Source organism: Stegodyphus dumicola, chromosome 5 (assembly GCF_044657685.1).
Source record: "Stegodyphus dumicola isolate Sdum_Otavi_A_Nest chromosome 5, ASM4465768v1".
NCBI lineage: Eukaryota > Metazoa > Arthropoda > Arachnida > Araneae > Eresidae > Stegodyphus > Stegodyphus dumicola.
In genome coordinates, this window is record NC_140772.1 from 189,490,345 (window position 1) to 189,515,611 (window position 25,267).

A 25,267-nucleotide genomic window follows, 5' to 3' on the forward strand; every position below is an offset into this window, starting at 1 on the left:
GCGACAGTGAGTTGCAGTAAGTGGAACGCATCTGACAGGTCTACGGGCATATAGACCAATCTGCCCTAAACGTCTGTACACGGTCTGCCTTGAAATTCTCGTACCAGTGGCTGAAGAGAGCTGACGAGACAGATCTGAGGCTGTGCTCCGCCTGTTTCTTTTGGCAGTAACTGCCAAATTCTGGTTCTCATTCGGCGTTGTAACTGGCGACCTGTGCTGTAACGTCTACTTACATTACCATCATCTTGGAATCGTTGCCAAAGCCTGGAGATGACAATCTGGGCAATTCCAAGTTCGTCTGATACTTCCAGTTGGGTACGCCCACATTCCAGACGGCAGATTATTCTACCACGTAAAAAATCATCCAAATGCGTCCTTTGTGTCATAACTATTCGGTTATTGCACTGAAATGCTTATAAAGCGCCTACGAACAATTTTACTTCTTTGCCTGTATTCCTTATATATCACTCTCTTACACTCTCGTCATTGTGACGTACCATCGGTGTCATCTGGTTACTTCCTGAAATTTGCAAATGATTCTTGAAGATGTGTGTAGTGCTTTTACAGGTGATATATTTATTTTAGAGTTCGATTTCTGCATGACTCCGAATTATCCTTAATTTATGGACATGAGTGTAGTTGTTGTTGGAAAATATAGCTTATTTTTAAACTTTTTAATGCATCATCTCTCCTCCTTGAAATGTTTATTTAGCTTAGTCCTTATTTTAATATAACATAGTAATTACTTCTACTTCTTTTCTTGCTGCCACTGTTTGCATTGAAAACGGACTGTCTCAACCTAATTGAGATGCAAAAACGAAACAACGTTACGTCATCTGAAAAGCCGATTCGTGCCGATAGCTGATTGGTTGCCGTGAGATGACGTCATTCCTACTTCTGCCATAAGTATCTCGCGTCGCTCTGGCTCAATGCTTCTAGTTCCTGGTTTACCGGCTGGTGTGTGAGCGGTTTCCAGCCCCTTCCAAAGGATGCCTGCAGTCCGGTGAAAGGATGCCTTGATTCCGGTTTACATGATAATGGTTCCAGATTGAAGTTCTTCAGTTCCGGGGGCTGTCCTGTGAGTGACTACCGTAGGCAGCGTCCATGTTTCTTCAAGGAGGGTGGAATTAAGTACAAACGGCGTTAGGCCGGTTTTTAAGTGGTTTCACATTTAAATTTTTCAGGTGTTTTCTTGACCATTGATTATGGACTTATGGAATGGGTAGCCTGCTTTATTTTTAGGCGGCATAGTCACTATTTAGGACTTTTTTCATTTTTTTTTAAATTTGTTTGTATAGAATGCCAGTGTTTTGGAGTACAGGTAAAAATATTTGATGAATGATGATTATGTTATGTTCTGCCTAATACTCTAATATTGTTGAAATTTATTTTATGTGTTTTTATTTTTTTTATTATATTGTTAATAAATTGGTCAAGTTCAAAAATCTTTTATTGTCTTCAATGTCTGCACAACATAACTCAGGGAGCTTTCATTGCTACCACTGCTAAATGTTTAATATCTTTAAACTTTAAACTTTGCTTTAGCATCATTTTGGTTATGGACCCAGTAACTGCTGAGTTATTTTTAGTGCAGACTTTTGAAGTTTAAAGTTAATTTAGGACTTAAGAGATTGGGGGGCGGTTTTTGTTAAAATTCAAATATGGCTACTGTTAGTGTCATGCATAATATTGCTAAACTTGATGCATGTAATTATTTTACCTGGTGCAAAGATATGAAGTTTGTCTTGAATGAAAAAAATGCATGGCTTTTGGTCAAAGGTGTTGAGAAATGTCCTGATTTGAATGATGTTAAGGGTATTGCAAAAGAAATTATTGCCGACTTTCAAAATAGAAGTCGATTGGCATTATCGTTAATTTATATGAATGTAAGCCCTGAATATAGAAACTTGATATGTGAAATTGATGACCCAGTAGTGGCATGGAATACGCTTGCCAAATATTTCCAGCCAGATTATAGGTCAAAACATAGGTCCCTGTTTTCAGAGTTCTTAAATTGCAAAATCAAGCCAAATGAAAGTATTAGTTTCTTTTCTTCTAGATTAAAACGAGTAACTGAACAGTTAGCTGATATTAATCAGGCTGTAAGAGACTCATATATATGTTTCCAGTTTCTTAGGTTCCTTCCAGATAAATTTGATCAAGTAGTTCAGAATATTTTGAGGTGGCCAGATGAAAAGTTCATTTTTAAAAATGTTGAACTTGAAATTCTAGCAGAGGAAACGCGTCTTAATTTAAGAGAGATGGATAGGGAAAACTCCAATAAGACTATAGAAGTTCAAAGTACTCACTGTGAACCCAAATTTAAGCAGATTAAAGGGCTCAAGTGTTATAAATGTGGCCGTCCAGGTCATATTCAAAAATACTGTAGAATGAGAGGTAATTTTTCCAGATTACCCTCACCTGCTTCTTCTGTTTCCTCAGCTGTATCTAGTAGTAATAAAACATCTTCTAAGTGTAAGAATAAACCCAAGTTGAGTAAAAGTAATAATTCCCATGCACAGTCCCATTTTATAGCTCAAGCCAATGTTAACAATTTGGAAGAAAATGATGATAGTTGGATCTTTGATACGGCTGCATCTCATCATTTTTGTAAAAATCGTGAATTGTTTGATACTTTTTCTCCTGTGAAAAATGAGAATATGCTAGTAGCTATTGATGGGGTAACTTTTCCAATTCATGGGAAGGGTACTGTTAAAATGAAATTTGGGGATACTGTTATTTTGCTTAAAGATGTGTTATATTCACCTGAACTAAGACGAAATTTAATATCTGGACCTAGGGTGGATATCAATGGAGCAAGATTTTATGGTAAAAATGGGCAAATTAAAGTTACTGATGATGAGAATTCAACTTTGTACAAGGCTAAGTTGATAGGAAGTAACTATCATGTGTTCCCGAAAATAATCAAAAAGGGGGGCAAATCTGTAAAATTTGAGGCATCCGCAGTTCAGAATAATAACGGTGAATTATGGCATGGTCGGTTTGGTCATATAAATTATGATACTATTGTCAGGACTAGTAAGAGACATTCAGTTCGAGGTCTTCCTGTGTTAAAGCACTCACCTAATTTGTTTTGTGAACATTGCCAAATCATTAAGCAAAGACGAATCTCCTATAGACCTTTAGAAGGTATTCAAGTAAAGAGACCGCTTGAAAGGGTTTTCTCTGATGTATGGGGACCTATTAACATTCCAGGTAGGAATGGTGAACGTTATTTCGTTTCCTTTATTGACGAATATTCTCGTTATGTGGTAGTGTACCCCATTGTGGAGAAAAGTCAGGTGTTTGAAGTATTTGAAAGGCATATAGCACGTGCAGAAAGATCTTTGAACCTTAAGTTGAAATACTTTAGGACTGACAATGGGCGAGAATATGATAATGATCAATTCAGGTCATATTGTAATAAAAATGGTGTAAAGCACGAATTTACAGATGTCTATACTCCAGAACAGAATGGAGTTTGTGAGAGATTTAATCAAACAGCTCTAAATAATGTACGTGCAATCTTACACGATAGTGGAATGAGTTCTGAATTTTGGTCAGATGCAGTAATGTATTTTGCATATTCATTTAATAGAATTTGTCATAAGGGCCAAGATAGAACCCCATTCGAATTATACACTAAGCGGAAACCATCAGTACGTCATCTTAAGGCATTTGGAACGATTGCCTATGTGGGAATTCCAAAGGCTAAAAGAAATTCTAAACTTGATCCAAAGGCAACAAAGGGCCGATTAATTGGGTACAGTGTACGAACAAAAGGGTACAAAATTTGGTTGGAAAATGAACAAAAGGTAGTGGAAACCCTAAATGCTACTTTTAAAGAGTCGATTGGAATGCAGAAAAGTGGCAGTGGAGCTGCACTGGGCACCCTACCTGATTTGGAATCTGAAGAAAGGGTAGAGTTCCAATCTACTGACACTCCAGTTGGCTATTTTCCTGAAATAGAGGAAAGAACCGATACCAATGTACCTTCTTCTACAATTGGCACTGACACTCAATCTACATTGAGACAAGTAACTTGGCTTCGTAAACTTGTTCCAAGGCCAGACGGCACTCGTACGGATGTGTATTATTTTGAGAGGGGGTGTAATCAAAGACTACGATCGCCAAATGATGTAGAAAGGTATTGCACTGAACATAATATTCAGTATGATCCTACCTTGTTTGATTTCAAGGGAAGCAATACTTATAGTGGTGAAATCGACCCAACTGGTACTCCTTCAACGTCGTATACCCGAGATAGCTGACTAGATGTTTCAATTCCAAACACTTATAACCAGGCAATGAAATCTGCAGAAAAGCTTAAATGGATAGAGGCAATGGAAGAGGAAATGGCCAACATGCGAAAGCATAAGGTATGGCATCTTGTTCCACTTCCTAAAGACAAGACTCCACTAGGTTGCAGGTGGATTTTTAACATTAAACGTGACGAATTTGGAAACATTGTTCGTTTTAAAGCTCGTTTAGTGGCTCAAGGTTATCGGCAAATTAAATACGATACCTATGATGAAAACTACTCTCCTGTAGTCAACTTTTCAGTAATACGACTCTTTTTCTCCCTTTTAGTTGCACACCTAGGATGGGCAAATATACAATGTGACGTGAAAAGTGCCTATCTCTACGCTCCTTTATCAGAGGAAATTTACATGTCCCAACCTCAGGGTTTTGTGGAGCGAGATAAAGAAACTTTTGTGTGTCGTTTAGATAGAGCCTTGTATGGTTTGCATCAGAGTGGCCGATTATGGTACTACGAGTTGGATAGAACACTATGTAACCTAGGGTTCATCAAGTTTGAGTGGTGTAATTGTGTCTATCGTTTTAAAGATTTTGTCATTCTGTTGGTTTATGTTGACGATATAGTTGTGTTTGGGAAAAGTGAAGTTCAGGCCAAAAGGATATTAAAAGTCCTGAGTTCACATTTTGATTTGAAAATTTTAGGTAAAACAAGAAAGCTTCTGGGTGTGGAATTTGAATATGAGAAAAATAGTGTTTTAATTCATCAGCAATTATATATAGAAGACATAGTTAATCGGTTTAAGTCTTTTAAAATACAAATTACTTCCCTTCCAATAGTTAAAGGTGTGAAATACTCAAAGTCTCAAAGTCCCAGTACACAAGAAGAAACGACTGAAATGATGAATTATCCTTATAGAAATGTTTTGGGATGTCTATCGTTTCTTTGCAATCGTACTCGTCCGGATATAGCTTATGCTGTTAATATATTTTCTCAGTTCCAAAGCAATCCTGGTAAGTTTCACTGGGAAGGATTACTTAAACTTTTAGGGTACGTTTCCAATACCAGACAGCACAAACTCAAGCTGGTATGCAAGGAACTGAAGCTCAATATATATTCAGATTCGGATTTTGCTTCAAGCAGGGATGATATGGTGTCTATTGGTGGACAAATAGCTTTGTTGGGAGAATCACCTGTATCTTGGCGTACGTTTAAAGAAAGGGGAGTGAGTTTATCTACTATGGAGGCTGAATTTATCTCCATGACTGAATCAGCAAAAGAATTAGTTTGGTTTAAAAACATTGTGGATGAATGCATTCAGTTTAAAATTGCAAGTAACTATGTTTCGAGGCCAATATTGTTTGCTGATAACATGGCTGCTATATGTTTTACAAAATCACCCATTGAAAACTCAAGGACAAAACATATAGATGTGAAACTATTTTTCATTCGTGATCTATTGAACAGGGAAATTTTTGATTTAAAATATGTCCCAAGTAAAGATAATCTGGCTGATCCCATGACAAAACCGCTGACTAAGCATAATCTGGTTAAATTTTGTGGAACAATTTTCTTATGAAATTTGTTTTTGTGTGTATTTAAATTAAGAGTTTTGTTAATTTGAAAAATATGTTATAAGTCATATATGATGGATATTAGGTAAATGTAAAATTGTATAGTGTAAAATGTTGCATGAGTGACCAGGGCCCTGGGTAAATGTATTGAGCGTATGATCATATATATGACTTTGTATTGTTTTGTAACATGTTGGACTTTCTTGTTACGGTAAAATTTTTGAATAATGGGATAAGATTTTCCCAAAGAAAAATGTTCTTAAAAATTTCTGAATGAAATTGTGATATTTATTTATTCTTGTTTTAAATTTTTGTACAGATACTGGCATTCGGTTTATATTTCAGGTCGGAGATGATGATGTGGGGGGCATTTGTTGGAAAATATAGCTTATTTTTAAACTTTTTAATGCATCATCTCTCCTCCTTGAAATGTTTATTTAGTTTAGTCCTTATTTTAATATAACATAGTAATTACTTCTACTTCTTTTCTTGCTGCCACTGTTTGCATTGGAAACGGACTGTCTCAACCTAATTGAGATGCAAAAACGAAACAACGTTACGTCTTCTGAAAAGCCGATTCGTGCCGATAGCTGATTGGTTGCCGTGAGATGACGTCATTCCTACTTCTGCCATAAGTATCTCGCGTCGCTCTGGCTTCTAGTTCCTGGTTTACCGGCTGGTGTGTGAGCGGTTTCCAGCCCCTTCCAAAGGATGCCTGCAGTCCGGTGAAAGGATGCCTTGATTCCGGTTTACATGATAATGGTTCCAGATTGAAGTTCTTCAGTTCCGGGGGCTGTCCTGTGAGTGACTACCGTAGGCAGCGTCCATGTTTCTTCAAGGAGGGTGGAATTAAGTACAAACGGCGTTAGGCCGGTTTTTAAGTGGTTTCACATTTAAATTTTTCAGGTGTTTTCTTGACCATTGATTATGGACTTATGGAATGGGTAGCCTGCTTTATTTTTAGGCGGCATAGTCACTATTTAGGACTTTTTTCATTTTTTTTTTAAATTTGTTTGTATAGAATGCCAGTGTTTTGGAGTACAGGTAAAAATATTTGATGAATGATGATTATGTTATGTTCTGCCTAATACTCTAATATTGTTGAAATTTATTTTATGTGTTTTTATTTTTTTTATTATATTGTTAATAAATTGGTCAAGTTCAAAAATCTTTTATTGTCTTCAATGTCTGCACAACATAACTCAGGGAGCTTTCATTGCTACCACTGCTAAATGTTTAATATCTTTAAACTTTAAACTTTGCTTTAGCATCAGTTGTTCATAATAGTGTTGTTTGTAACTGCACTGTTTAAAACAGGGACAGACGAGGCCTCCGGGAATTCAAGTTATTTTCTTTGAAGCCCCGGTAGCTGTGCCAATCTATCTCATGGTATCGATCGTTTTACAAACTAATGAAAAATTAATCATAACTGTTGAATTCGTGCAGAATGGAAATGTAAAATAAGTAAGAAAAAGACTGAATTATACTGAGAAATAAAATAAACGGAGAATTTAACGGTAAGTTACTTGTTACCGAGAAGTCATCAACATTATTCTCTTTCATGTACGTGCCCCCACGCTTTGGAAATTGCTCGCTGTTCGCTAAAGAGAAGAACCTTCACAAGAGTGCCCTGAGATAAAGGTATGAGCAAATTAACGAAGTTGGTTTTTTTTTTTTTTTTTTTTTTTTCAAATTAAAAAACGAATTTCTTAAGCAGCTGCAACGATTGCAAATTAAAAATTGAATTTCAAAAGAGAGGGGGGGGGGAAGAAGGAGAAAAAGATAATTATTAAAATAATAAATTGAAAAAATAAAATCATTGTCATTAAACTATAGTAATGACTTTGTTTCTCTTTAAATATCTTCTAGGAAAACGTCTCCCCCCCCTTAGGCAGATAGCCTTCGTGTGCTTTGCTTTAGTCAGCTAAGCAAACCGAATTGATAATAAATTATCGTAGCCGCATTTTAAACGTAATTTTATAATGTGCATTTTACACAGGCTAATTGACTTTTTAAATCTGAATTAATACAAAGGAAACAAAAATTGGAATTAAAACATGAAATCTATATTTATGGCTTGTATTTTTGGATAAATTCATTTAATCTTTATACATCATTCAAAGTCAATAATATAATATTTAAACTGTAAGCAAATAATTTTTTTTAATTAAAAAGTGTTTTGAAGAATTTTTCATTAACCTTATTATTATTTTCCCCCATTTTTTGCTATATTTTTAATAATGGTTTCAAAATTCTCTTTTAAATCTCTCTTTTTAAATAGATGCAAGACATAAACTCATTTCTATATAGGTATGTTGATGAATTGTGAAGCAGATTTATTAAACCTAACAGGAAACAAAGACATCCAGGGCGGAGAACATTTTTCTAAAAAAAAAAAAAAAAATCAAAATAAAGAAGTTTTGTTTTTAATAACCCTTGTGAATTTTTTTGTAGTTTTATTTATTAAATATATTTAAAAGCTTTCAGCATGCTTGTTTCTTTTTTGTTATTTTTATTACTTTATTATATTGTAGAGTTCCTCACTTTGTAAAGGCTAAATTGCTGTTGAACATGAGGAATCTTTAGAACTAATAAGCGAATAATCGCTTAAGTTCCTGTGACAAGAAACAACAAGATGGAAGGGTAAATAACCCTTTATTATTCAAATAAGATTTAACAGAACTTCGTCTTGGAGTGTACAATAAAAGCCGACATTTGGGCTTGAACTTAAGAGGCTAAGAAATAAACTAAAACTAATCTAAACTAAAGAGATGTAGCCGAAGCTATCAAGATTCTAACCGAGTTAACGCTAATTGACTGCGAAGCTATCAAGGGCCTGAGTACGGCCGAGCGTAATAACAGCTTTGCGAGAGAGTAGCCAAAAAGGCAAACGCGCGCAAAACAGAAACTCTGATTCTCTCTAACTCACCAAATAAAACTTCGCGGTTAAAAACCGCTTTTCCTGATTATATAATCAGAAAGATTCTAAAATACGTTCTGGCCGGAAGTAGTAAGTTGAAGTTAAGAATTTGACAGGAAAGGAACTTAAAATTTAACTGTTAATAAAATTAACATAATCCTTACAATATTTAGTATTCTTTTGGGTTTATACAACTTTTAATGTTCTTTAAAATGCAACAAATACCAGAATACATATCCGTATAAATACATAATTGTTTAAAAATATTTAATTTGTATTTCACACAAATGGAAAGTGACATGTACCGTTTTACACTCTAAAGCCCTAATATAGATCAAATAGTTTATACACTAGATATTTAACGGGTGTTTAGCAATAAGTTTTGAATTTCTTATTTTCTTTTAATGTAATAACTAAAATATTTTATGTTTTAATTGCAATAATTAAAATATGTTATGTTTTAATTGCTTTTTAAACTTAAATATTATTGCCGAACAAATCGTATATTGAATACTTTGTAACTTAATTTTTAATCATCTGCATCTTCAGTCTTAAGACTTTCAAATGTCTGTGAACTAATATCCTGCACCAATGAGACCAACTACATGGGTTTCTGATTTACATTATTATATTATTATATTGTATCCTGCTTAATTTAGTATATAATCCGCAGACAGCCTTTTTTGAATATGCAAAAACCCTATCCCAACGCCGTTGACTCGGAAGTATTTTCTCTCAACAACTTTCTTTCTTATGTTGTTTTATCCTGTTACAAGTAACTTTACTCGTCTTACTTTACATAAATATGCATGGAAAGTTAGTAAATAAAAGCTTTAAACCCCGAAGGAAAGACTTCTCATGGCAATTAACCACAAGTCACGTTTTTATTTGGTTTACCTCATTAAAAGACATGAATAGAATAATTAATTCCGCATTATTATAGATCTTTGTTTTGATTTACACTTACATCATAAAGAACTGAATTGCATCATTAAAGGAGATTGCTTTATCCTACATATCTATTTAAATATAGCTTACTTTAAGTTACTTTGATTATTTCGAGAGAATGGGAAATAGTAATACTGTTATGCAATTCTAGTAACTGATATGTTGATATTTATCACTTTTCAATGAAAAGAACAGTAAGATAACAATTCAGTTTAGTGACTTTTTATTCTTAGAGCGAACAAAATGGGAACAGAACGAAAAAGAAACAGTTTAAGAATCAAAGGTTGTAAAAAATAATCGGGAATCAAACGAATATGTGGATTTGGCGCGTCAAGTATTGCAGTAATTCTGCGGGTAGACACAATTTCGCCAATGTGTCGCCAATCGTTAGACTTGCACAACAATGCCAAAACATTCGGTCAATATTAGTATATTAGAGGAAGTATATACTCTGCATTTTCTTACCACATGTGCACGAAGATCGAAAATTGAAAAATTATTATTAAACGTAAGAAAAGATTTTTAATTAAAGCTTATTTATTTCACTGACTCTTTTACTAGTGGATATTTCAGTTATTAAAAATGCCAGCTGACAATGATAAGGCAAATTTACTACTTAATGACGTTTTAAATGAATTTGTTGATGGTATTGCAAATGAAGATGAAGAGTTACAAGGAACGACTATCAAAAGCTATAAATTGTCTAATAATTTTGAAAAGAAAAATGTAGATTCAAGGTAAGGTTTTCCATTTCATTGATTAATTTATTTTTGATTTTCCTTTCATTATTTTTAAAAACATTAATTTAAATTTGTATAATTCAGCAAAAGCTAATAACAGTGATTATAATAAGTAATAATTTTAATTTTAATTTAGGCATACATGCTGCAACATGTATAACACTAATGTAAAGTATAAAAATTCATCATAAAATATATTGCTTGTCCACGTCTAAAACAAAGTAATTTATTACTTTAAAAGAAATTAGGATTTGTACAAATAATGTTTTTATAATATATGCTAATAAGAAGAAACGACGAAAAGTTTTTGATAATTTTTAGTAAAAGCAAATTTAAATCAGATACAAAAGTTCAGTTTTTTTGTTTGATTGATTAATTAATTTTTATTTTTTTACAGCCTTTAAAAAAGTCCTGCTTAATTTAGTTTTATTCATTGATGAAACTTATTGTACTAATTGCAATAAGAAATTATTTTAATTAAATATGAGCATCTACGACGCAACCTACATATGAAGAAAAAGATATTTTGATACATTAAGTACAGTCATAAATAAATAGATTACTCGCCATTCATTGAGGCAAAAAATTATTTATATTTATATAAAACAAACGGAGATTTAGTATGAATAAAATAATTTATGGAAACAAAACATTTTTTTAAATTTATAAATCGTACCAATAAAGTGAAAATCATTTTACGAATCATGTGAAATATTAACAAATATATATATTAATCAGATTTCAATAAGATATATTGCCCAACTGACAATATACTCATTTATTGATTGATTATGGCACAGTACGACAGCTGTCTGTTTACTTCGAAGAGGATTTTCTCCTGCCGGAACTTGGATTATTTTCATGTTACAGGTGGAGCAAAAACGCCCATAATATCAGGCGAGTTTCCTGGAAGAAAAATCGAGGTCAAACTGCCAGTGATCAGTGATGTTGTGTCAAAGCACTCGTTAAAGTTGCAAGGAAAGTAGAAAAAGTAAAACAGTTAATCCTGTTAGCAAAAGATTTTTGCCGCATTAGCTTGTTGAATTCACCAGTATTAATCATTCGAAATAATGAAAAATATTGCGTAATTTTACCGAAATTCGGATTAGAACAATTATTTAATATATGCATAGCGTGTGAATTGTATTACAAATATATCCCATGACATATAAAACATTTCATTACGCAATTAGTACTTTTTCATTCTTTAGTATGTGCTGCCATCTAGTACAAGATCTGAGAAACATAGCTATTCTGAATGCTATTTTGAAATGTGTTCTTTCACAACAGCAACTATGCACGGTCGTTCCTAGCGGGGGATGAAGTGCGTAAAAGTACGCGGGCGGCCAAAATCAGGAACGACCGGACACTCGTGATACCACTCCTAAATATTTTAAATTCATTGTAAGTACTTGTAAGTACTTTTTATACAATTTTATCATATTAAGTACTTAGTGAGTATGAAATAAAAATTTTATTAATCACTGAGGGTTTTTTTTTTTTTTTTTTTAATTTGGGGGCGGCAACTTCGGGAAAGTACATTGGCAGCCAGTGACATAGAAACGGTCCTGAAGCTATTATTTAAAAAAAAGCACCTACAGTGGTGCGTTCAACGACCACGGCATCGACGATGTTCAACAACGCGATTCGTCTATGGCGTGGTGTCGTCTTTTTGTTGACACCATCATGATGGCTATATCTGTGAGTACTTATTCTGAGGGTCATGAATGTTGGAAGCTTGCATTTTTCTTCATCATACCGGTACAGGGTATGGATTGACAGTATGCAGTGCCTTTGAGTATGCATTCCGTTAGCCCTAACTCCCATATCCAATACTTTGACCAGCCGCAGTTACAATAACGAAGTTTTAATGCTGATGGCTGTGCCATATTTCATATCTTCGAGGTCTTCGTCACTCCATCTTCAACAGGTTGTAGAGTCATTAGGCTATTTTTGAAGAACATGAAAAATGAGCAATGCCCTCGCCGGGACTTCTCGAATGCACGCCGAGTGTGCTAACCGTTACACCGCGAAAGCATGCTAGAAGAAGGGAGACTCTACTTATCTGCCTTATATATTCCCTCTTTTAAAGGGCGACTGCAGATTTTAGGGGACCTAGTCACTAAATCCTGATGGTGAAGAATCATTATCTACCACCTTTTTTATAGTTCGGGCGCCACTCTAGAATCATTAGTTTTTTCCCTTTTTTTCTTTCTCTTTGTTTTGAAGTAGGAGTATATAAAAAATGAGCAATGCTCTCTCCGGGACTCGAACCTGGACCTCTCGATTAGACGCCGAGTGTGCTAGCATTACACCACGAAGGCATCCCGAAAGGTAGGGAGAAAATACCTTATATACCCCTCTTTTAAAGGACGACTGGGGATTAGGGTACCCAATCGCCAAATCCTGCTGGTGAAGAATTATCACCTTTTAGTTCGGGCGCCATTGTAGATTTATTTTAGAATTTTTCGAAACAAGGAAATAGAAGAACGGGCAATGCCCTTGCCGATACTCGAACCTGGACCTCTCGAATACACGTGGAGTGTGCTAACCGTTACACCACGAAGGCCTGCTAGAGGGAGGGAGAAAATACTTTACAGGTTTGAGCATGGCCTGTTATGACTATAAGACCAACTTGTATGGTTAGGTAGGTAGGGCTGCTCCCGCTTCTGGTACCTTATAAGGTTAGTCAGACTGCATGCTGCCAACGCTGTCTTAAGGGGACTCATACACCTTAAAACCCATAAGATGTTCGAATAGGTGACTGTCGCAAGAATTGGGATAACTTATTTATTTTAAAAGCAATTACTACCAACTTTTTACAGCTGACTACATAATATACCTGCTTTCTGAAATAGTAATCAGAAAATTTGTGTTGCCACAAATATTTTTATAATTTAATCTGCTCTGTGACAACATTTTTCGTCATGTTTCCAACTTGCGCGCACAGTTTCAAACATTCTGTTTCATAATTTAATTCCATATTTAATATATAGCTTTTATAACATTTGGAAATTACTGTGAACCTAAAATTCTAAAAATTTCATGTTAAATTTTTATTTTATTTTGAGTTAAGTTTATAAAATGTATTTTATTAACAAAATTTTTAATGTTTTCGTCCATATAATTTTTCAGTATTAAAATATTCATCGGATTGTTGGTTCAGTTAGAAAGTAGTGCCCATATAAAGAATTCCATCAAATTTCAAGTATGTACCATTAGCCAATTTTAAAATATCATGCGCGCAAGGTGGAAACATGGCGAAATATTTTGTCACAAAGAGGATTAAATTACAAAAATATTTGTGGCAACACAAACTTTCTGGTTACTATTTTCCAAAGCAGCTATATTATGTAGTCAGCTGTAAAAGTTGGAAGTAATTGCTTTTAAAATAAATAAAATATCTCAATTCTTGCAACAGTAACATATTCGAAGATCATAAGGGGTTTAAGGTGTATGAGTTCCCTTAAGTTTCCTGAATATTGGTCGACGAGGGGTCCAGAAGGAATGTGTCCAGAAGGAATGTGTATGGGATTTAAACGGCTCCTATTCACAAATGTACGAGATGATATACTCTTGTCTACATCGATGTTAGGGATTATGCTCTATCTGTCAAACTCTGCCTTGACCTGCGCTATCTCCGGATATTTCGCCTCTTGAAAACGACTGGTCAGGGATCACAGAGGAACTAGTGCGACAACATCTGCCAATCAGTAAACTAGAGCCAGAGCCCTTGGCCCAGAAGGCTCAAAGCCTCCCATACAAGGTTTGATAGAACTGAGATTCCAGGGCCTATCCGAGAGGACGCCACCCCTCCCGGTCGCTGCGGAGGGAATAGAACCCTTGACAATATTCATCGGAGAAGAGACCGACGGGCGACCATCACGAAGAGATACACAGGGCCGATCTCAACTCCGACTACTCAAATAACATCGACAATTCCCAAGTGAGGGGTCACCACTCTCTCCCGCGGTACTAAAACTTCGACATTAAAAAACTCAGAGTTCGTCCTTCCCTCCACACTGACCGAGAGGAGCCAACCCCCTGAGACGGCCATCGAAATCTGACCATGTAACGTCCCCACAGCCAGGGCCCAAGACAAGACAATACCAGTACAGTCCCTGCCAACCCAGAATCAACCACCGAATAAACGATGGTTCTAATCTATGTGAAGACTGATTATTTGCTCTACAGGCCGAAGCTGTCTAGACACAAGTCTAACCAGTGATCTGGAAGAACCCGGTCTCCTCACATAAATAGTCGGTTCCGGTAATTCCACCCAGTCGGACCACAGAGTTAGTTGTCCAGCACCGTTAGCCTATGCCAGCCAGCCTATATCTAGCCTTTGCCAGCATAGTTACGTCTGCCAATCAGTAGGATATATAAACTCTGGCACAGAACGGAAGCCGCGTTATCTGCAACATCCTTGACTCGACGTCAGCTCGATTTCATGTCCAGCCGCATGACAGCTGTTTCTGTTGCTAGAGGTGAATGCTTTATAAGGTCTTTCTCCCGCCTTCTTAGCATGCCTTCGTGGTGTAATGTCCAGTATACTCGGCGCGTATTCGAAAGGTACGAGGTTCGAGACCTGGCGAGTGCATTGCTCATTTTTCATGTCTCCTGCTTCTAAATAGTGAATGTCTCTACAGTGGCACACGAACTAAAAAGAGGTGGTGTATGATGATTCTCCGCCACCAGGATTTGGCGACTGATTCTCCAAATCCCCAGTTGCCCTTTAAAAGGGGGGTGTATAAGGTATTTCTCCCTTCTTAGCCTGCCTTCGGGGTGTAATGGACAGCATACTCGGTGCGTACTCGAGAGGTTCGAGGTTCCAGTCCCGGCGAGGGCATTGCTCATTTTTCATGTGTCCTGCTTCGAAATAACCCAATGTCTCTACAGCTTGAGGTATTAATTTTTGCATTGCTGCTCTGGCCTCCTTAAAAGTACCTGAAGTTTTAATCTTTTTTCCCCTTTGTCATAAGACATTTGTAAAATAAGTATAAGTATGCTATGTACTTTCCTTCACGGTGAAGCAGTTTTAATGGTCAGTGTAATTTGCTATATGTATGTATAATTTTTATTTGTAAATTTGCAGTATTTGTAAACTATTGTTGTGATTTTTGCCTTATGAAATAAATATTAATTTTGGTTTCAAAAATTATTATTCATTGTTCTCAGGATGAATGTGTAAGTCAAAAACATTTAAAAAAACTTTAAGTTAGAAAATGTAAAATAATTCAGAATCCTAGACATAAACTTTAAGATTTTAATATAGCCTGCAGTATCTGTTTAGCTTCTTATCTCATCGCAAAATTTAGTACCGTGTTTTTTTTTAATGCTTCCTTTTAGTAGAAATTTAAAACTTTTTTAAAGTTTGCTAAAAGAGATTTTCCGAACGTTTTCAATACTAGTTTGTGACAAATTATCTATTTTTAGCTACTCAAAATGTTGATTTAACGAAGTACACGCAGTAAAAAGTATAAAAAATTTATTAAATCTAAATTTATCTTCTCTGTCTACTCGTGGTTCTTCGTGATATTTTCATTGAAGTGTGTCGTGCCTTTTGTTTTCCTCGTATTTGAATAGCTGCTTTAAATTCTGACTTTTTATCTATATTTTCATTTCTGTTACCTCTCCTTTCAGTAAATGATTCGATGAAAAACATTCGAACAATTAAATATGACAATATATGAGGAGCATTGTTTGTTGTACAAGTTTAATAGAGACAGTAATGCAGCTCTAGCATTCAAAAATTCATCAAGAGCACAAGAGTCACGGGTCCAGTTAAATGATTAATAATTTAAATAAATCTGCCTTTATTGCTTAGTTTGTTAATTAATAACAGAATGTATTTCAAAGAAAAATTAAATACCATACGCTTTTCCGAACGACAACCAATTACCACGTGGAAGATTAAAATACGAGTATTTTTAATTTGAGAAGTGTCAAAACATTTCTTTCAAATCTCTGTATTTATGCATTAAATTCAAAAAACAGAGCTATCGCGTTCTGCCGAGAAGCAACGCAGTTCTTTTATACCGCTGAGTTTTCTGATTAAATTTGAAGCATAATATACACATATTTTATTTCCCCAAATTTCTACAACATTAAATGCTGAAAAATGGCAACTTTTTCTTTCAAGCGTACTTTTCAATAATTATATTCAATTCAATAACAACATATTTAAACAAATACATGGAATTCCTATGGAAGGCAATTTTTCAAGTGCTCTCTGTGAATTATTCCTTTTTACAAAAGAATTGACTTTTATACTTCACTCAAAAATGAAGATCATAAATTTTACCAACACATCTTTCGATATATTGATGATGTAATAGCCGTCAACAACTTCAACAAGATTGAAAATGCAAATATCTACCCTTCATGCCTAAAACTTAACACTACAAATACCGTGAAACATGATATTGTCTACCTTGATTTGCACATTATAGATTACAATTTTTTGAAAGTCTATGATAAACGAAGGGAATTCAACATTACAACACTTAAATTAACCAACTGGAATTCCAATATTTCTAAAAAAGTCATCCTTAATGCAATTTACTCACAGCTGCTTAGAATTAAAAGAATCTGCAATACAGCAAAACACCTTCAAGAAGAAGTACTATACTTTGTCACAATATTGAAAAATAACCTTATTCCTAAAAAAGTAACTAAAAATACGTTGAAAAAAGCTGGCATTAACCTTATTATTTTTTAGATTTTTTGAGTTAGATAATGAAATTTTATGCTTAAAGCCCTATGGGACGGTGTAAACTCGCATGATCGCATGGATGGCTGATTCAGATGATCTAGTGTATAAATTTACAAATAATTCCTGTCACAACGTCCATTTTTCCTCTTAAAATTTGGCACAATACTTTTAATTCTATTCTTAAATAGATTTTAAACATTTGCTGGCCAATTCTATCCTGTCATTAACTTATGGGCTATTTCGTTTCTGGCAGCTTGAACGCCCTCTAGCTTGAAGAATTACGACTTTAATTAACAAATTGCTAGTTTTCATTATTTCTGCTGACTTGGGTGTCCATTTTAGATAATATTTTGTTGAATTAGCCATTTTCTCTTTCACCCAGTCCAATTTTCTTCAAACTCCTAAGGCAAGACGCCATTTTGAAACTTTTTCGCTTATTTCAACACATTTTACCCCCCCTCCCTTTGCACTGAGTCAGGTTTTTGCCAACGGTCAGTCACTTTACATTGGCTGTGACGTTTTTCCCCCCTTTTACATCATCCTGCGAGTTGGAAAGCAATAAGCATGCTCGGTGTTGACCCACCCTTTTCGAGTTTCATCGTTAGCTAAAGAAGACAGCACTGTTCCAGGTCTGTTTTTAATAATATTTTTTCTCTAAAAAATATTTCTAGGTCTTGGCAAGACCCTTGCTTCAATTCAGCCAAAATTATAAATAAAGTTATTATTATTGGTATTGCAAATTATAAATAAAGTTAAATTTAAAAAAATTAAAAATAAAAAACTAAAACTAAATATAGTCAAATTAGTATTTGCCAAATCATATTATTTTAAGTTCATTTTTAATTTTTAGTTTTTATTTAAAAAAATTCCGTAACCCCGTTTATAATTTGCAATATCTTTAATTTAGTCAATTAATATTATATTGTTTATCTTCTCGCTGTTTTTCTTTTGTCTGTTTAGTTTTAACGCTGGAAATTTTTTGAAGTCCTCATATACATCTTTTCCAGCTTAAGTATACATATATATAAACAGGGTGGTTATAATTAAAGCTACTCTATTTAGAGTTACGTAAAGACCATTCTGATAGGCCTATTTCGGTGAAACATGATATATAATACATTATATGGATCACGGAGAAGAGAAAAAAAAACAGTAATAAAAGTTAATAGTTGAAACTTTTTGAATCACTTTTTGATGATTGATGAGATGTGATATTCAGATATCCCATTTTTAGGATAAATAAATGCAACTGACAATTCAGTTCTCATCGATAGAACTAAATCAATTAAGTAGGGATACGCTTGATCTCAGTATGTTTGTCCTCCTATTCATTATATTGGAAAAAACAAAATTAATATTGTTTATGAGTACTCCTGAAAAAATTTAACAGTTAAAACAATTTTTTTTTTGTCGAATAGCGTATAAACGAGCCAGCGTTCCTTAGAAAGTCCTGGACGAAGGTATACATCGCCTGATAGTTCTGGTTGCTTTATTAAAAAATCTGATGTGTACACCACATGACTTCCTTGTACGGAATATTAAATTCTACGCAATTTTCTTGTATTTCATTTAAACATATTGGATTAACAGTTAACGAATTTTGAATTAAATCTACTTCCTCGATAGCGCATAGACTACAATAGAATAAATGCACTCTTTAAAGTTCATTATATTTATTTACCATAGCGACACTCTGGCGCCAGGGTCACTTAACAGCGTTATATCTCATTCATTTTATAACTCAGAGTGCACAAAAATTATATCATCTGATAAATTACCACATGTTCTCTTCAAATACTGTAATAAATCTAAAACGATGTATAAACGAAATTAAACAAATAAAAAAGAAACAGTTTTCAACAGACGATTCAGCACCGTTATCAATTGCGCATACCCTATACTAATTAATTCAATTCTCACCTCTCGGCAACGCAAAATATATAAAAATTTAAAATATTTTCATTAAAAATTGAAAGATGTAGAAAAACATAAAACACCAAATACAGTTAAAACAATTTAAAATAATTACAATTAAAATTACAGTTTCTACGCAAAAACAAACTAATAACTTAAATGATAATTCCAAAAGGAATTAAGCATAATTTAATTCGCAATAATAAAAGAAGACGTTACTTTGTTGTTGCGAAGCTTAGTTTCTCCAGATTGGCAATAAATCCATTATTCTGCTGAGTTTCAAATGTAAGCAAACAGGGCTGCCATGGTAATGAAAAATTAGGCTTATTCGCACTTAAAAAAACTTTTAAATTGTTGATAATCCCACAATTATTGCATGCAGGTTGACTAAAGGCATAAAAATCTTAACCAGAACAACACAATTCAATTATTTTTAAAGCAAAAAATGCACAATTTACAAACATATAAGAATAAAGAAACTGAGTTCACTGAGTCGAGTAACAGAATGGATATATATATATATATATATATATATATACCTTTGGTGCGGCGGATTGCAACCAAAATGGGAGGTGCACATCTACATGTTATAGCAATCCTATGTACAAAATTTCAACGTTCTGAGGCTACTCGTTTTCGAGTTATGCGAGATACGTATGTACAGACGCTGCGAAAATAATTCTTCTGAATCCATTTTAAATCAGTTTGGGGGAAAAAAGAGTTCTTTATTCTCTCCTTACGTACAGATGTCACCCAAAAATATCGTTAAATTGCATTCCATAGCTGTCAAAATGGATATTTTCGTTGAAATATGATACCAGAAATTTTTTTATTACAATACTTCCTTTTTATTTCGTACAAAAAGGTAAAAATGAGTTAAGAAAATAAAAATCTGAAGGGGTTCATATTTTAATGTCGATCAGTAGGATTCTTTTAAATGTGGTTTATTTCTAGAGAATATCAATAGCGATGATCTAAGCGATGATGGCCAAACATTTTAGAAATTACTAGATGAATACACATTCAGATTAACTTAGGAACTTTCTATGTCTTCTGTAGATTTGAACAGAAAAATAGCTTGATTCTGTAAAAATATTGAATGTTTTGAATGTGATATATCATAAACTAAATGCATATTTATTTAAATCACATAAAGTAAAAAATAATATTCTTAAGAATTGCATCTATTGCTTTTCAATAGCTTAGCTTGCTAATTTAAAAGTCAGATTCAATTGGAAAGATAAATATCTTAAATTTTGCTGAATGGCAACAGATTCGAAAGAAAAATTAAACAACGCATTTAAAGTGAAACAACGCACAATCTTGTTTGAAGACTAATAACCCTTTTAGGCTGCTAAAGAGAAAAAATCTGATATGTACACCACATGACTTCCTTGTACTGAATATTAAATTATACGCATTTTTTCTTGCATTTTGTTTAAACTTATTGGATTTAATTATATCTACTTCGCCGACAGCGCATAAACCACAATAGAATAAGTGCATTCTTTAAAATTCACTCTATTTGTTTACCATAGAGACACTCTGGCGCTAGGTTCACTTAACAGTATTATATTTCGTTCATATTATAACTCAGAATGCACAAAATTTGTATAATTTAAAGAATTATCTAATCGTTGCCACATGTTCTGTTCAAGTACTATAATAAAGCTAGAACGATGTATAAAAGAAATTAAGAAAAAAAAAAAAAAAAAAAAAGTTTTTTTCACAGACGATTGAGTATTTCTCATTAAATTAATTCAGTTCTCACTTCGCGACAAACCAAAAATACACAAAAACTCAAAATATCTCTACTAAAAATTACTAGTTGTTAAAAATTAAATTATTAAAAATTAAGTAAATCTTAAACACATATTCCCTCGAAAAAATTCCAGAAAGGATTAAGCATGATTTAAACCGCAATAATAAATGAAGGCGTTTATCTTTGTTATTGCGAAGCTACGTTTCTCTAGATTGGCAACAAATTCACTACTCAGCTGTTTCAAATGTAAACAAGCAATGGCCGCCATTAAAATAGGCTTAGCGGCACTTAAACAACTTTTAAATTGTTGCTAATTCTAAAAATATTGCATACAGATTTACTAAAGGCATAAAACCCTTAACCGGAAGATAAAAACAACATAATTCAATCATTTTTAAAGCAAAAAATGTACAATTTACAAACATATAAGTGTAAAGAAACTGAGATCACTGAGCCGGGTAACAGAGTGGATATATTTATAAATATATTTATATACGTTTGGCGCGGTCGATTGAAACCAAAATACGAGCTGCACATCTACATGTTATAGTAGTCCTATATACAAAATTTCAACGTTCTGAGACTACTCGTTTTTGAGTTATGCGAGATACTTACAGACGTACGTTCGTACAGACGCCACAAAAAATTCTCTTCTCAGAATTGATTTTAAAGCAGTTTTTTAGTTTTTTTGGAGGAAAATAGTCTTTTATTCTGTCCTTACGTACAGATATCACGCAAAAACATCGTTAAATTGCATTCGAAAGAGGTCAAAGTGGATATTTTCGTTGAAATATGCTGCCTGAAGCTTTTCGCGATTAGAATACTTCCTTTTCACTTCGTACAAGGAAGTAAAAAAAGGTTTTAGAGACATTAGGTATTTTTTTGGAGCAGGAAAGATGAAAAATTAGCAATGCCTTGGCCGAGAATTGAACCGCAGACCTCTCAATTACGCGCTGAGCGTGAAGACCACTACACCACGAAGGCTCGCTAAGAAGGCGGGAGAAATATTTTATATATTCATCCTTTTAAAGGGGGACTGGGGTTTTTAGGGGACCCCAATCACCAAATCCTGGGTGAGGAGAATCATCATCCAACACCCTTTTTTAGTTCAGGCCCCACTGTAGAGACATTAGGTATTTTTGGAAGCAGGCAAGATGAAAAATTTGCAACGCTTTCGTCGGGAATCGAACCGCGGACCTCTCAATTACGCGCTAAGCGTGCAGACCACTATACCACGAAGGCATGCCAAAGAGGCGAGAGAAATACCTTATAAGGTCAAACAAACTTTTCTCGAATAGTCGAATAGCACCTTTTCCGTAGAGCTTGGTCTCCTGTTTAACTTTTTTTTTTTCTTAAGAGAAGTGTATATGAAACGAAAAATCCTCAGATCTCTTTTTCAAACTCAAATGAAAAGCTTTTTTAATTATTGCTATTCTTTGTTTCGATTGCAGTTTACTTCAGTCTCTTTCATTATCATTACATTTTAAAACGCTGTAAATACGGAATTGCGGTTCTTGGAATCAATGTCTCAGCTAGAACAGTGCAGAGAAAAAGGCATGCTCCTCTCCAGCCAGCAGAGTTTTGCGCCCGGCATTTTCCATGTGAAGCATATTGAAAAGTTTAGTTATATGGATCTTCGGAGCAGAAAGATTAACTGAGATTTTTTATGTTATAGAAAAGTTCAATATGGTTACCTGTCAAAGGAGATTACCTGGCATCCTGCTAATTTTGGTTATGGAACCACCTGTGTCACATTCTTGCCACTAGGTGGCGGGCATCTCTTCCTTTACTTCTGCTGTAATTAAGTTCCGAGAGTCCAGTGGAGATTGGAACCGCTCTGAGGAGCGTAAAGACTCAGAACTAAAAATGTACTGTCTTAAAATAATTATCACCTACCTTGTAAATAGTGTATATTAGCTTTTTATTTCAATAAATAATTAAAAGACAAGATGGCTTGTTAGCAGTAATAGAAACTCTTACTGAAAACGTGATTATTAGAAGCCTGGCGTCGTGAACACTGAAGATGCAGCAGGTAAGGAATTTTACATTAATTTTATTGTAAATAGAAGAAACTGATGCAACATTTTTATGGCGCCCGAACAGGGACGCCAGGTTTTTTGAAAAGTTCTAATAAAGTGAATTCAAAAGCTGAATATTAAAATTGAAGATTTTAATACTTGTTCTTGAAGTATTCAGCAGAAGAATAATTTTGTTTTCTAAGTAAGAGTTAAATATTTGTTTCTCATGAGACGTATATTTTTTGTGTAAGTGTTTGAATCTAAGAAAGATAATGGCTGAAGTAGATAAATTAAAAAAGAAAAGAAGTACCTTAAGAACTGCCGTTACAAAACTATTTAAGAAAATCGAAAGTGAATTAAATAAATCTGAATGTAGTATTAATGAGCTCGAAGAATTGTTAGAACAGCTTAATGCTAAAACCGAAACGCTATTTAATGCCGATGTGGAAGTTGAACCAATTCTGAGTGTAGATGAATTCGAAAATGAATTCGAAATTACAGAACAATATCGCGAGAAGATAACGTTATGGAAATTCAGGCTTAAGAAACGGATTAAGGAACTTAATCATGACTTAAATGCACCGAACACACAGCAAAATATAAAAGATACACCTAATGTTAAATTACCAAAACTTTCGATTCCCGTATTTTATGGGAACAGTAGTCAATGGCTTACTTTTTGGAATAGTTTTGAGTCCTCAATACATAATAACGAATCATTGAACAAAGTAGACAAATTTAATTACCTGAAAGCATGTTTAGGAGGAACAGCTGCTAGTTGCGTTCAAGGACTTCCGTTATCGCCGAAACATTATGATTCAGCAATTCAAATCTTACACGACCGTTTTGGAAGGAGAGACATTCTTATTAATGCGCACATGAATAATTTGCTGAATATTGAATCATTAAAAAATGCGAATGACATAAAAACATTTCGTAACTTGTATGATAAAGTACAAACGCAGATTAGATATCTCGAAGCGTTAGATGTTGTATCGGAATCTTACAGCGCTTTGCTGTATCCGATGATTTTGAAGTTATTGCCTTCAGAATTAACGCTTGAATTTCATAGAACACAAAATGTTGGCACCGATTATAACATAAAAGATTTAATGTCATTTTTACACGCAGAACTTTCATCCCGTGAACGCACGAGGTCAACGGTTTCGCAACAGCTAAAAGTATCCGATCGGCGACAGTCTTCTTTCCCCCCTGCAACGAAAAGCGCATATGGTTTCTCAAATAGACATAATAAACCAAAGATTCCGACCGCTACAGATTTATTTACAAAATCCGAATGCAGAGAGGAAAATATGAACTGCGTCTTCTGTAATCAATTCCACAAGACTTATGACTGTAGTTTCGTTTCCGGATTATCATTACAAGAAAAAAGGGACATTTTAAAAAGGAAATCTGCTTGCTATAAATGCCTTAAACCACACCATTTGGCTCAAAACTGCAGAGCAAAAATAACTTGTTCTATTTGTAAAAAACAACATGCAACTATTATGTGTAATAAACAAAATTCTTCTGTCGAGGTTTCGGAAATTAAAGAAGACAAACAGATAGAAAATAAAGTACTTTCAAATCAAGCAGGATGTTCAGAAGTATATTTGCAAACTTTAATTGTTCGCATATATGGAAGAGGGAATAACCAATTTGTTCGAGCGATAATTGACACCGGAAGTCAAAACTCATACATAAGCAGGTATGCAGCAGAAAGGTTACAATTAAGAAGCTTAGGTGAACAAAGTGTAACCAACGGACTTTTCGGTGGCATAGAAGTTTCGGAAAAACATAAACGTTATAGAATAAAATTGGGTAGCGTAGATAAACGGTATAATTGCGAAATCAATGTATTGGATGAAAGAAAAATATGTTCTTCGGTCCCTAAAATCAAAAATATACACTGGATTAGGGAACTTAGAAGAAGAGGAATTTACGTCAGTGATGTTTTTGAAAATGGAAATTGCAGATTATTTCAGGAGAACCCCCAAGAGATTCATTTGTTGTTAGGGGCAGATGTTGCTGCAAATTTATTTACAGGTAAAATCGAAGTTCTTCCTTGGGGAAGATTAGTTGCTCTAAGTACAAGACTTGGGTGGACAGTCATGGGGAAAGCGAACACTGACAATTATGAAATAGAAAATTCCTTTTCCACGCTTTCGTTATCTTTACATATTTCTGATGCCACGCTGTCAGAACTGTGGAGGCTTGATGTTATCGGAATAACAGATCCAGTTACAAAAAAGGCTAGAGAGGAAAGAGATTTGCAAGCAAAATTGCAATTCGAAAATTCTGTATCTCTAAACGAAGATGGGCGTTATGAAGTCGCACTTCCGTGGGCGGAGAATCATGTACCACTCTCCACCCACAAGGATTTAGCGTTAAAACGTCTACAATCTACCACCCAGAAAC

The 25,267-nt window shown here is 34.3% G+C and overlaps 1 protein-coding gene across 4 annotated transcripts in view; it reads left to right on the forward strand.

Moving 5' to 3' along the window:
- Window positions 1-9,935: 9,935 nt before the first annotated feature.
- Window positions 9,936-25,267, forward strand: part of LOC118200600 (ATP-dependent translocase ABCB1-like) — a 137,473-nt gene continuing 122,141 nt past the window's right edge. The window contains exon 1 of one of the 4 annotated variants that reach the window (XM_085817492.1): window positions 9,936-10,437. In XM_085817492.1, coding sequence (XP_085673618.1) covers window positions 10,283-10,437 — 155 coding nt within the window. In that variant the 5' untranslated portion in view covers window positions 9,936-10,282. The remainder of the gene's footprint in view (window positions 10,438-25,267) is intronic. The other 3 variants (XM_085817490.1, XM_085817489.1, XM_085817491.1) reach the window with 3 other exon arrangements.